Source organism: Myzus persicae, unplaced genomic scaffold (genome assembly GCF_001856785.1).
Source record: "Myzus persicae strain clone G006 unplaced genomic scaffold, MPER_G0061.0, whole genome shotgun sequence".
NCBI classification, from domain to species: Eukaryota; Metazoa; Arthropoda; class Insecta; order Hemiptera; family Aphididae; genus Myzus; species Myzus persicae.
Genome location: NW_019100869.1, coordinates 340,102 through 354,079, shown reverse-complemented (window position 1 = coordinate 354,079; position 13,978 = coordinate 340,102). Strand labels below are relative to the sequence as shown.

At 26.1% G+C, this 13,978-nt stretch overlaps 2 protein-coding genes across 2 annotated transcripts; one reads left to right on the top strand and one right to left on the bottom strand.

Moving 5' to 3' along the window:
- Positions 1–3,140: 3,140 nt before the first annotated feature.
- Positions 3,141–7,189, bottom strand: LOC111026517 (tumor suppressor candidate 3). The gene is made up of 8 exons (XM_022304614.1): positions 6,854–7,189; positions 5,521–5,687; positions 5,252–5,372; positions 5,044–5,184; positions 4,740–4,880; positions 4,534–4,684; positions 3,351–3,516; positions 3,141–3,270 (listed from the first exon to the last, which is right to left on the bottom strand). The coding sequence occupies exons 1-8, from the start codon at positions 6,932–6,934 to the stop codon at positions 3,255–3,257; spliced, it is 984 nt and encodes a 327-aa protein (XP_022160306.1). The 5' UTR covers positions 6,935–7,189; the 3' UTR covers positions 3,141–3,254.
- A 179-nt stretch (positions 7,190–7,368) lies between these two features.
- On the top strand, positions 7,369–13,613 carry LOC111026516 (protein ABHD18). The gene is made up of 10 exons (XM_022304613.1): positions 7,369–8,116; positions 8,519–8,603; positions 8,674–8,856; positions 8,974–9,086; positions 9,787–9,925; positions 10,238–10,327; positions 10,721–10,831; positions 11,772–12,045; positions 12,119–12,353; positions 13,382–13,613. The coding sequence occupies exons 1-10, from the start codon at positions 8,025–8,027 to the stop codon at positions 13,440–13,442; spliced, it is 1,383 nt and encodes a 460-aa protein (XP_022160305.1). The 5' UTR covers positions 7,369–8,024; the 3' UTR covers positions 13,443–13,613.
- The last annotated feature ends 365 nt before the right edge of the window (positions 13,614–13,978 follow it).

Sequence of the window (13,978 nt, the reverse complement as noted above, 5' to 3'; positions counted from 1 at the left end):
GGTATTTTAATGGAACAATAAACCTAATAAATTGTGTTATTTTTATAATTTTTTTCGTTTTCCTTTTTTTTAATCCGAGCGGTAAATGATTCTGTGCAACAAATATTCATTTTTAATTTAACTCCGTGACTTATTTTAGGTAATATTACATAGCAGATTGAGGGATATTTTATTTTTAATTTAACTCCGTGACTTATTTTAGGTGATATTACATAGCAGATTGAGGGATATTTTATTTTTAATTTCCCGAGCAAGCGAATGACTCCACTCGCAATTTCCATAAAAACTCAAAATTATAAAAAAAACAAAAGTAGTGGTTCCGGGTGTCGAACCGGGCTTTTCAAGTGGGAATTTGGAATTTGACCACATCTGTCTTCGAGAAAGACCAAATTACTTATTTAAGAGAATTGTGAAAAAGCGCTTAACTTCATAAGCCTGCACTTAAAAACTAAGTCTGAGCCCCAAATTCTGATTTCACCAAAGTATATTACATAGGTATTTAGGAAAATCTATTATAAAAAAAATGTAATGCAATTTTCATCATAAGTTTCTTTAACGCAAGTTCAAAAATATTAAAGATACATAGACAATAGACATGATTAATTTTATATGCATTCAAAGTTCAAGTTTTGACAAAATGTATAAAAGTTTTTCATTTCATAGCTAACATTAGAAATTTAACAGAAGATTTCCACAAATTGTTCTATCTTTCACAAAAAAAAATGTACACGAAAGTTGTGCTACTTGCCTACTTAGAACTAAGAGTTATTATTATATTGAAATTAACTCTGTTTTAATTATTCAATTTGATTAATTATATAAGTATGATAGCCGCTAGGGTAACAAGTCTCTTCTCGCTATCGTTTTTCGTATGGAATGGTTTATCATTGAATACAAATACAATCCATTTATTACAATAATACATTGACATACCTACCTAGTGTCCTAGTCAATAACTATTGTACAGCAGAGCGTTACCCACTTGTCGTCCTTTTTTTTCCTATTCATATTATTCAAGGGTTGCCATGGGTTACTACCCCTACTCTCAGTGTCATACCTACATTTTGAGAAAATTGCAATTTTTAGATTTTTCCCTTTATTTACACTATACGACATATCCAGTACCTACCTATCAAATTTCACGTTTTTCCCTACGCGGGAAATACATATCTTAGTTATTGATGGTCAGTCAGTAACATAATTTTAAACTTTGAAGGTCTCTCCATTTGAAATGGTTTAAGCTAAGGGCTCAAATTTTCAAAACCTCCTAAACTACTTAAACTTATGTTTCAAATTTCAAAAGTCCATTTTAAGAGAAAATAGAGATAATACGAGGGTTAGAAAACATAGCTGAAGCTGTGCATGGAAAGATATACTGGTATTGCTGGAATCTTGGACGGCGCACCACTGTGTGCTCAGTTAATAATACATTTATAAGATAGGTAGTCAAATTTTGTTATATTTAATATTTATTGTGGTAAAAAATACTACAGCATTCAATTCATCTACTTTCTGCTTAATATACATTTTTAGTTTGACAAGAGTAATGCATGATTACTTATGAACTTCAGGACATGGTAATTAATTTGCAGTATACATAAAATATAGTAATAACTAATAAGTGTAAAATATAAGACATAACTTGAACAGAAAAAAAATTATATTTAAAAATTTCAATATAAATATATGAAAAAAATGTATAATACATTCGAACAAAAATATTCAAACTTCGAAGTAGGTATTTAAAATAACACAACAATCACTTGAAACCCACATTTAATACTAAAAAACAAATGTACCTGTTGTGTAGTGTAAAATTATTAATTATAATATTACATTAAGAGGTATCTCAAGTCACTGCTATTTAATTTAGTTGTACAATGAAATTAATATCTACAATATTCTATCATCGATGAATCTATTGGTATTGTTGTTTTGATTTAATTTAATTGATGATTATTGATTTTTAATAGAAATAATTTAATAACTTACCATTGCTACTGGACAAACAAGGTGCTTTGTAGTTTTAACACCACGCAAACAACATATTTATGGTGCAAGGGTATTTTTCCATACTCTACATACAATTTATTTACCAATCTTAATTTAATTACTATAGACAAAATCACATAATCCATGTTTAAATATATAATATTTAACACCAATAAAAAAAAAAAATTTCATATGTTTTTTCTTACAGTGAACTTATAGACCATAAGTGAAATGGGATTTTCGCAGTGTCAGTATCGCCATAGCTGTAAGGCCACAAACGCGGCCGGGGTCCCTCCGGTTATTTTTTATAATTTTTTTTATTTTCTTGGCATGTTCCTGGTCTATTTTCCCTTTCTAGGGAGTAGGCACTCCACTAAGAAATTATCAAAATATTTAACCGTACAAAATATTTTCTTCACAGAGCCAAAGTCCATTCATTAGGGGCCCCTTTAAAAAATTGAACAATATAAACAATGTAAAAAGGTACTGTCAATTATATTTAGATATATATACATATGTATATTAATTCCATTGATTAAATAGCAGTTTAATTAATTTAATCGATGTTACACATAGTAATAATGATATATTAGATATTCATGGGTTCCACTTGTGTAAATAATATTTGTATATTCACTGTTGATGTGCCACTGCAAAATCATTTTATGTTCCCCTGTCTTACTTATGTACTCAGTTGTTTGGCTAATGTTTCATCTATGTTAATTTAGCATTTCTGAGTTATTTCCAAACTAGAATTTTGGCTAGCATTGATTAGTCTTCTCAGTTTTAAGAATACTAAAGCTCCTATTAAATAATATTACTAAAACCAACTACTGGATTTAATAATCTTTTATGGAGTTAAATTTACTCTTAGAGGATAATACATTCAACAAGAACAAATTATTTTTAAACATTACATACTGTATTGAATATTTTAAAGTTATTTTTGAACATAACACATTATTTTGAATATTTTAAAATTATTTTTGAAATGTTTAACAATACTCACCAGTTTATTTGTTTATTCATTTTCTTTTATGAAATTGAATGTACATTATTGTGCATTAATTTACAAATATGGACAAAATGAATTTTTAAATACAATTTCCTTAGAAAATATTAATTACTAAATATGACTTGAAGAATTGTTGTACCCAAATATGAAAACGTTTTAACCATTAATTGATAAACTTTAAAGGTCTGTGCAATTTTTGATAAATAATAAAAAAAAAAAATTAAGTAGATGCTCATTCAAAAATCCATTACTTGATCAGAAAGCTGAAAAATAAATATATATTTAGGTTATCCAACTGTAAATAGCAATAATTAAAATTTTTAATTTAATTTGTGAATATTACCTATAAGGATATCCATGTGCTTTTGATTTAAATATAGATAGAATAACGCTGAATAAAAATACAACCAATGCTAAACCACCAACAGTCATTATTTTACGTGTCTTAGAATCTGTTTTCTTGGTATAAGAATCGATCATTATCACTGCTCCAAACACCAATATTGTATCTATAGAAATATTAAGGAAAACTTGTTTTTGTTTAAACTGTGCACTTATTTTAGTATTTATAAATTATTTTTTGTTAGACACAAATTGTTATAACTAACTGAATGTAAAAATGTTACAATTATAGATTCTAAGATTTGTGGTGTCATAGATACTTTAAATGGCTAAGCAAATAATGTGCATTATTTTAGGTTAATGATTATTGATTTGAGGTCAAAAATTTTTGAATTAAAATATATATAAATAATAAAGACACATAAACTATTTATAAAATAATAGTTGGTTGGTGCCATATATCTGTATATTATGTATTTATTTGTGAAGTGAATAGTTTTTATTTGGTACAATTAAAATTGTTGTGGTATTACATATTATGTACATTTTAAACAATATTAACTAATTATAATCTGCTAATCTCTAATAACTCAAAATATTTGAATCAAGTTTATAGGAGTTAAAAAACAACATTTATTAATCCCAATAACACATAATAACAAATTTAAATCAGTTTTCAAGTATTATTACATCACTAGATTAGTCTGTATAATTTACAATACATAAGAAGGTTTTGGTTAAAATAACTACTGACAGCCACAAATCCTATAAAATTAAATTAATTATTATCTTTATTATCTTATTTATTAAAAATTATAAATAGCAGCGCGGAGCTTAATTAAATTTATATTTTCATCATTGTTCATTATTGACAACCCACATTTATTATAATATATTAATATGCCTAAATAGATTTATTTTAATAATCATTACCTTTTTTTTTAGTATAGTTTATAAATTTACATTGGTAGCCTGGCGACCTTAGAGAGTCCACCCAGTAGGGACTATTTCTACTGTACAACCTCTGATTCTAAGCATAAAAACTTAAAACCTCCCAAAAAATGACAAACCTTCTGGTTTACAATAAGTAATATGGATATTCCTTTTTTAAATCTTGACATTTGGTGTGAAAATTCAGCCAAACTAAAACTATACTATACCATATATAAGATAAAAAAGGATACTCAATATAATTATGATGTAGGTTTCAACAATAAACTGTCCTTGTGAAGAGTTATGAATGTATGTGATAATGCCTTGCTGATTACGATGCATTAGTGGTGGGCCTCTTATATGATTCCACATTTGTCCAGAAATCATATTTAGACAGAATAACTACAAGACATAGTTCAATATTTTGTTGATTAATAAAAAACTACAAAAAACTTACCACAGAAAAAACTCCCCATAAGTTTTTATTGAAAAACATTTCCATATTATTTCGCCTGATATATAAAAATGATGAGCATATTGCAAATAATATGGTTAACGCCAATGTACTTGAATAATTTGGTGGTCGGAATATTCGTATCTATAATAAACAATTTGATTCATATGATTATACATTTTATCATCATAAACATATACATAACAGTATAACTTATTATTTTATTAAAAACTGAAATTTAACAAACTAAAAAACATGTTAGTTTTTTATTAACAGTAAAAGGACTGAACTGCAAAAATATACTAACTTGAACATCAGTTCTTTCTTGTATCCATTTGGCAATCATTTCTGATGCAAAACCAACTCTTTGTATATCCATAGTATCTAAAGGTTTGGGTTTACCTTTTGCTGGAAAATGCATGAACACTGGAGCGGTATTGATTCGCAACTATATGAATAAAAATATTTATTAACTAATTGTTCAGAAATGAAAAACAATAGTATATAATACTAACCATTTGAAAAATGTCAGATCCCTCATCAAAGTCAACAATTCCAAAGTATAAAGGACTTTCAGTTAATCTATGAGAATAGCGATATGAATTTGCTACAATTATAAATTCATCACTAGCATGCCTAAAAATATAATAACTTTGTTAAAATAAATTCAATATATAAAACTGGATGGTAAAATACTTTAGTCATAACTTGAGATATTTTTCAATGAAAAATTAAATTATTTAAAAAAGAAAAAATTTCAAGTACAAATATAATAAAAAATCACCCGCATATTGAACATTGTCTATGAGACGCCATTGCAGTGAACATCATAATAACTGAATAGTTTCTTGGTGGTGATTTGACTAATTCCTTAAATTTAGGACCATTAAATTTAACTAAAAATTTCTTTTGGTATAGATCATTTAGCTGCTGTACTTTTTGATCAAGGCTCTAAAATACAAAGTTATATGGTGATTAATACAATTTGTTATTAAGTTGGTTGTTATTTAACCTTAATTATATATATGCATAGATACTACTCTTAACACTTCATTGTCCTTTAGTATAAATTGTATTTTGCAAATAAAAACATAATAATATAATATTTTTTACTCAGAGGATATAAAATTATAATTAAATGTTCAAAAAGTTACAAATATGTATCAATCAATTTGTAGTCTGAAAGTCTGATAGATTCTCTAATAGAGTTATTGTTATATTAACTCTTACTGTAGAGATTATATAGATTTAATTTATTCATCAACAAATAGGATTGAAAAATCTACTAAACATTATACGTACAATGTTTGACATTACCCAATGTGAAATAAGAGTGATTAGTATAACACTGGTTATATGAGAAGTCAATATATTAACATCGCTTATGCAGTCATGCTATTTTAGAATACAAAAAAATAAAGAATTTGGTAGTAAAATGGTTATTAATGTTAGTATTTGTCTTTGTTTTATGCTTAGTATTAATTTAACATTGTACAGAAATAAGTATTATTTTAAAAAGTATTTAAAATTGTAATTTATTTCTAATGTTTAATCTACTACCTAATATTGTTTTGTTATTTATTATGTTAAATTGTGTTGTACTGAACTTGCCGCACCCATCACACGCTATGCTTTTGAGGCAGCGTCATAAGCTGTATCTACTTTCAGTTTTGGTTGTGTCTTCATGTAAACATATATTTTGATAATAAACAATATTATTATTATTATTATTATTATTATTTTAAATTTTAAGCTCGGTTTTAAGTTTATATTAATTATTATTTATATCAAGATCATTAGTAAAACAAGAATAAATATTACACGTGATAATTATACTTAATAAAAATTTTGTTTTGTTAGAACAAATATGCTGTTTATTGATGAAGTTCAATAAATTAAAAGCCCTAAAAGCGCAAATGTTCATCTATTATGTTCATCTAAAAGTTAGAAATTTACTTTTAAGGTATTAAAATAAATTGTGGAATTTTTATTATTTTGATATATGTACACAAAAAATAATGTTCTAAAACTTTTTATAGATACCTAGTAATTGATTCCAATTAAATTTTTTCCAGAAACATAAGTACTAAAAATATGATATAGTATACAGATCTTACCTTAGGGCGCTCTTCCCTAGCGCTTTCGACTAAGGAATTTAACACAATAAAAGCACAGAGAAGAATGGTTTTTAGATACATTTTTAAAAATTTTGAGAATGTATGTGAACTAGAACGAAAAATTCATACTGATTCTGGAATACTGAATAACTAACGTTGTTTCAACATCAATATAATATTGTACACAATTTCACATGAACTACGATTTCTTCAAAAGTTGTAGGTATGTATAAAAATGTATGAATATCGAAAAGTACCCCAGCACCTATTATAGGCTGTAAACAAATATAATAAAATAAAAATGTAGTGACGTTGACGTTATGATACAATAAAATTGCAGAACACAATTTTCTTGCCGGTTTGATAACGTCATGTCATCAAAAAAGTACTGCCAACCTATATTAATTGTAATCACCGGCAAATAGTTCACCCATATCCACAGAACAATAATATTATGATCTCGAAGAAGCTGATATCTTCCGAGTACAACAACAACTACTACTGCCTGATATCGATGTCCAATATTTGATCTATTTCATTGAATGTTTATTTATCATCTATTTCTCTAGTCCGAATTGTCTGATTATGAAGACTAAAGAGCTTTATAGTTAGTAATTTGCATAACATATTGGCCATACTCTATAGACCCTAATAAATAACGTCAAAATATGTTAATATATTATTATCTAGGCTTTCGTGGTAATCATTTACGTCCGAGATGGTATTTATGATAAATGAAATGATAATGTTATTGCCCTATTAGTAATTTGTGCGTCCTATTATTGCCTAAAATTGTTTTCAAGTTGTTTTTTTAAATAACTATATTAATGTAAATTTAGTTAACTTACCAGCATAGGACATAGCACGATGCACCGTATTTACTAGATTTTTATCTTGATTTTTTCACGACGTATTTGAAAAATGTATAAATAACAATTTTTAAAAATATTTTTATTTTTCGGTGCCTACTTGAAATGCAATAATATTTTTGTTTACTAATTCCATGTTTAACCTTTTTGACCTTATTTTGTTTACTTGAAAATCATAAATCGTGTATGCCCATGTCCTATATAAATGTAAATTTCAGTTGAGAACTAAGTAGTGTTCAAATGCAATTATTGTTAACTGTTTTCATTTGTCACACAAATAGTCTACATTCATCCTTATAAATATGACAATTAATAAATTTGATTATTTATACAGAAAATTGCTGCTTACTAAATACTTTGTGAATGGTTGGGGTGATCCAGAAAAACTTAAAAGGTGAGTACCTAGGAAAAAAAGATCTATATACATTTCAAGATTTTTACTTATAAAATAATTAAAATACATATTAATGCTATGGTTATCTTATTAAATATTATTTTTCATTGATTTATGCCTACTTAATTTTTAATTATATAGAATTTTGGAAAAAAAAAATTGGATTTATATTGAAATATTTCAGTCTAATGACTGCGAAACCATAACTACTAACAGAATTTTTTTTAAGGGGGGAGGGGGGGGGTGACTTCGGACCCCTATATCCCCATCCCAGTTACAGTCTTGAATGAACTATTCCTGACCAATTTTTATTTTAATAATATTCTTACTTAAGTAGGTACTACTAATTACCAAATAATAATAATAATGTTACATGTTTAGTATACATTTTTTCTATTTTAGTTTGTTTCAGTTTAGAAATAATATTATTGATCGAGACTCCTGTTTCAAACTTGTATCGGCCGATTATCCTGTACAAATTGTTAAAGTAAATAATTAAACTCATATTAACTAATTCTAAAATATATATTACAGACAATTGTAATTATTTATTTCAGAAAAAAGAAGATTCTGATTCAATAACATTAGAAGGAGTATTTCAATCACCTTTTTCTTATTATCTTCCAGATATAGTGCCAAAAGAGAGTCACCTTGCTCATTTCCAAGTTTTATTACCAAAAAAATGGCCCTCCAAAAATGTAAGACCTATGTGTGTACACATGGCTGGCACAGGAGATCAAGTAATTACTTTACTTTTTCACATTAAAAAATAATTTTAAAAAAAGGTTACTTAAAAAGTCATTTTGGGTATACTATAAATAATTCATTTAAATTTTTATTTTTGTGAAATATTTCAGCATTATTGGAGAAGACGAGCTATGTTAGCAAACCCACTTTTAAAAGAAGCAGCTATTGGATCAATCATATTAGAAAATCCTTTCTATGGAAAAAGAAAACCAAAAAATCAAGTGTTAGTATACCATTATATACTTAAGTATGTTTAAATATACCAATGGTTAAATTAGATTCCCGAGCTCGATATTAGCCACTATAAAGTGATAGATTTTCAGATGAATAATTATAGTTGAGTCTTGATAATTCAAATTTTTTTCTTGTCCCTTGAAGTGTTTTAAGTTGTTGGAATACAAAAAAAAATAAGTCGAGGTTAGTGAATCAAATGTTTTTTTATTCCCCTCGAGATTCAAGTTATTTAGACTTGACTGTATTTTATTTTTACTGTATTAATGTTTTGTTTTAGTGTATGTATTTACACTTTAAACTGTGGTATAATTTAAATTTAGAAAAAACTACTTAATTATGAAAATCTTGGCTTAGCACTTTTTTGGTCATTTTCAGAATTTTAAACAAAATATAAAAAACAATCTTTTATGCCTTTTTTTCTCATTAAAACTAACTCACCTAATTGCTTTACTAATAAATATTACTTGTACCTCCAACTTTATCAATTATTTGTTGCTACATTATTTAGACACAACTTTAATTTAACTTAGTGCACCTAATATATGTTATCTAGAATATCACTTTAAGAAATAAACTTGGTTAAATTGGTTAATTCTTTATGAGCTTTGTAAAAATGCATGATTGTTATTTAGTTGGTATACTTAAAGCATGACATAGTTATTCATATTCTCATGTGTATTTATTTACAGTAGGTCTATTTTATGCAATGTTTCCGATATTTTTGTAATGGGAGGTTGCTTAATATTGGAATCTCTTGTATTATTTCATTGGTGTGAACGTGAGGGATTTGGACCAATCGGCGTCACTGGTTTATCTATGGGCGGACATGTAAGTGTTCTTAGTAAATACATTTGTTTATTTTAAGAATTAATAAATTAACATTTATTATTAAATAATTGCAATAGGTAAAAATTTTATTGTGATACTCAATTTCGTTAACCAAAACCAAACTACTAATCCAGGTATGAACTATAAATATGCAATTATAGTTCTATTTTTTGTGTAACAGATTAAAAATTTAGTATAAGTTCAAAAACTATATTTAACTCAATACTTATAAATTATAATTTATAGTTTGTTGTATTTAATTTCCAAAATGTTAAATCTTTAATTGATATTCTTACTGCAATTATTTTTTAGATGGCATCACTAGCTGCTGCAAGTTGGCCTAAGCCAATTGTTCTTGTTCCTTGTTTATCTGGTACAACAGCTTCGGGAGTATTTACGGAGGTTAATATAACCATAATTTATTTATTAGTGTGTACCTAATATATTATAATATGATCTCTTATTATCCTCTCTCAAGAACACTTAATTAGTTAGTTTCAAAAAAAATTTTTAATTTTTGTGTCCATGATAGTTAAAAATCTAAGATAACTTATTTATGAAAGTGCTTTATTATTAATGTATATTAAATAAATTAGTCAAGTAAGTGCTAAATTCTAGGTTGGAGGTTAAGAATTTACAAGAATATAATAAGATATAATTTATCTATGAACAAAACTAAAATATTAAAACTTTTTTGATTATGGATGCATAAAAATCATTTTATAGAATTTTATAAATTATATATATTAGTTATGAGTAATTTTTTGATAATTAAAATTTTTTATTTTAATATAGGGTGCTATAAGCTGTGCTATTGATTGGAATTTACTTGAAAAACAATATAAATCGAATTCTGTATATAAAAATGAAGTTGTGAACATTGATAATGAAGTCAACAAGTTGAATGTAATTACTTTTATTTACTGTTGTAAAAAATAATTCTAATCAGTGGTGGTTTGTGCAGTCGTGCTATGGGGAACACAAACACCTGGCCCTTCCTAAAATATTGAAATAAATAATTTAATTTAAGAATTTATATTAAATTAAAATGTGTTGTATTGTTTCCATAGTTCTATCAATACATTTAGTTAGTAAATATGATAATACTATCGAAATAAAAAATGCAGGCATTCTTACCTTTAACACGTTCATAGAACTCAAGCACCAGGCTTTGGGTACATTCCCAATGTGTACCGATTAACAGTAGTAGATTTACCCCGCTTTTTGATAAAAATTATTATATTATTGTCAGTCACAAACATGGATTCATTGGTCTTATCGTTTTCATTGTCATAATTATGTTTGAATATTTCTAGTATCATAAACCTACCTCATAAATGTGTATTAAAAGTTTGACAAGACTTGAGTTTAGTTAAAAACTAACAGAAATTATAGGTGGTAACTGGTAAGTTGTGATAATAGAGAAAGAGGTAATATTTGAATATTTGTGTTCCACCTTCTATGAACCCCATGAGCTGCCACTGATTCAAGTATGGACTATTATTTTCATTTTTCACTCATGTAACTAATGCATTTTTATACTCAAAGTATAAGAGGGTTTTTTTTTATCTATTATTACAATTGCAATTTGTATGACCAAGACCTAAGTATGAAATTATTATTTCAAAATCATTAATATAAGTGAATTACCACGAGATGTGAGTATAATATTATACTATAAATTATTATTTTTGGTTAGTTAAATACATTTTTAGTAAAATTAAATCAAATTGTCAAATGAAAATGTATAAAAAAAATACAATTGCAATTTTAAAATAGTTAAAATTTAGATTACTTCATACACAAAAGCCCTAATTGATTATTATTATTTGCTTAAATGTTATAGATAAAATTTAATGCTGGTAAACAATTTATTAAAGATATGAATATTGATTCACATTTTAACATCCAGTCAAATTTAATGTTTGATGATTCAAAAAGTGATAAGAGTTCATTAAATACAAGTCAATCTCAACAGTTAAATAAATTTAAATTAACCAATGCATTTGATAATTTGGATGATCCATCAATCGAAGAAAACAATGAACTACAAATTAAAAAAGACTTAAAACAAACAAGGCACATGATGAGATTTTTCAATAAACATTCAAAAAGTGAAGGTTGTTTTTATAATATAATATTATTTATGTACATATTATACAATATTATTCATTGTGTTGTTTGTGTTTTTAGATTTAAATTTAGAAGCATTGAGTTTTATGAAAGGTATTATGGATGAATGTACTCATTTAAAAAATTTCAAATCTCCTGTTGATATGGATATAGTAATAGCAGTTTGTGCAAAACGTGATGGTTATGTGCCTCAACATACTATGGATAAATTAGAAGATATTTGGCCTGGTGCAGAGGTCAGATATGTCGACACTGGGCATGTAGCTGCTTTTATACTTCACCGAAATACATTCAAGTAAATTTCAAAATTGATTTAAGTATTTATTTTCACATTGAAATTACCACTTTATAAATTAATAATGCAATACGTTATCATGATTATAAAAACTATTATTATTAATTTATAATTATTTTGAAATTATTTTAAATGTAAACAAAATATATTATACATCAACGAAGATTTCCCACAGAATTTGCTCACTAGGAGCAAAATGTGTTTGGTATAAATATAAGCCGTAAGGTTGATTTATATGAAATCTGTACACATCAATAATCAGTATAATATATCATAACTATTTTTGATCAATTAAAAATTACACTGGTCATTGATTTATTAATCATCATGTAATCACTGTAACATAACAAGTATAAAATATTTTGACTACTCATACTCAACCTCATACATTATAATAATAATATTTTATTATCACATATTGCGGTGTCAACATTAGTAAAGTTACAATCCCAATTGCATGATATTTCTGTCCTTTACTATACCTACGTCAGACGTCAGTACTAAAGTGCGATAGAGTTTCTCAAAGTTGCCCGTAATTATAGAAATTAATTAAGTAAGAAGTAACTTTTATATTTTATTATTTATTTTAAAAAATGTCAAGTGGTGCATTTTCACAATCTGCCCATTATTTCCACGTGTCACCAGTAATATAAACATACATTTTAAACATTTCAAATATTATGTCTTGTATAAACTATTTTCCGACTTATATGATCAAAGTGTTTTTGCCTAAGGAGTGCATTCCAAAAATACAACTTTGCATTTAATATAATGGAAATATAAACTAAGGAATTCATCAATTTGTATTTATGACCTATATCATTTTTATCGTGTATGTGATAGTGGACTTTTTTGTATTAATTTAGGTACATGAATGTAGTAAATAATTTGTCATAATATGTAATTTAATCCCCATTCCAAATTATTTATGATATAAATATGTGTATTTTTCGTGGTTTTGTTTTTGAACATTTATTTAATACAATGGAAGTTGTATGCTAATTTTATGATTTTTATTTTGTTTGTAGAACTGCAATAATTGAAGCATTTCAACGAGCTCAAAAGAAATATTATGATAAACCTTTATGATTGTGTTATAACTCAGAGTTTAAACACTGAATTGGAGTGTTTCATTTAATATAAGACACTTATTGTGTTATTTAGGTCATGAGTGGTTTGCTCTAAACAAATCCCCCCAAACGACACTATTTTTATGAATATGTATAGTATTTTTGTATTATAATATTAAATTTGTTTGTACCAACTACAATGTGATCCTTGTTGTTTTATATTCTGGGAACCAGCACAAAGAAAGTTATGTTCTGTAACGATATATTTTTTTTTATTTGTTAAGTAATAAGAATTCTATAAACCTTCCATATGGAAATATGTCAGAATTCAGTTTTTATGGTACTTATATAAAAGTAAAACAATTATGAATTATGAACAGAATTTCGAAGTTCATGCATTTGCTTTTGTCTTGACAGAATTGTCCATTAATTGCTAAATCAGTTACAAGTTTAAATTACAATTTCTCAAATTCTAACCCTAAGTCTTATTTTTTATACCTATTTAATGCATATTTCACTATTGTTTTTTTAATTTGGGAATTTTTTCCACATTTT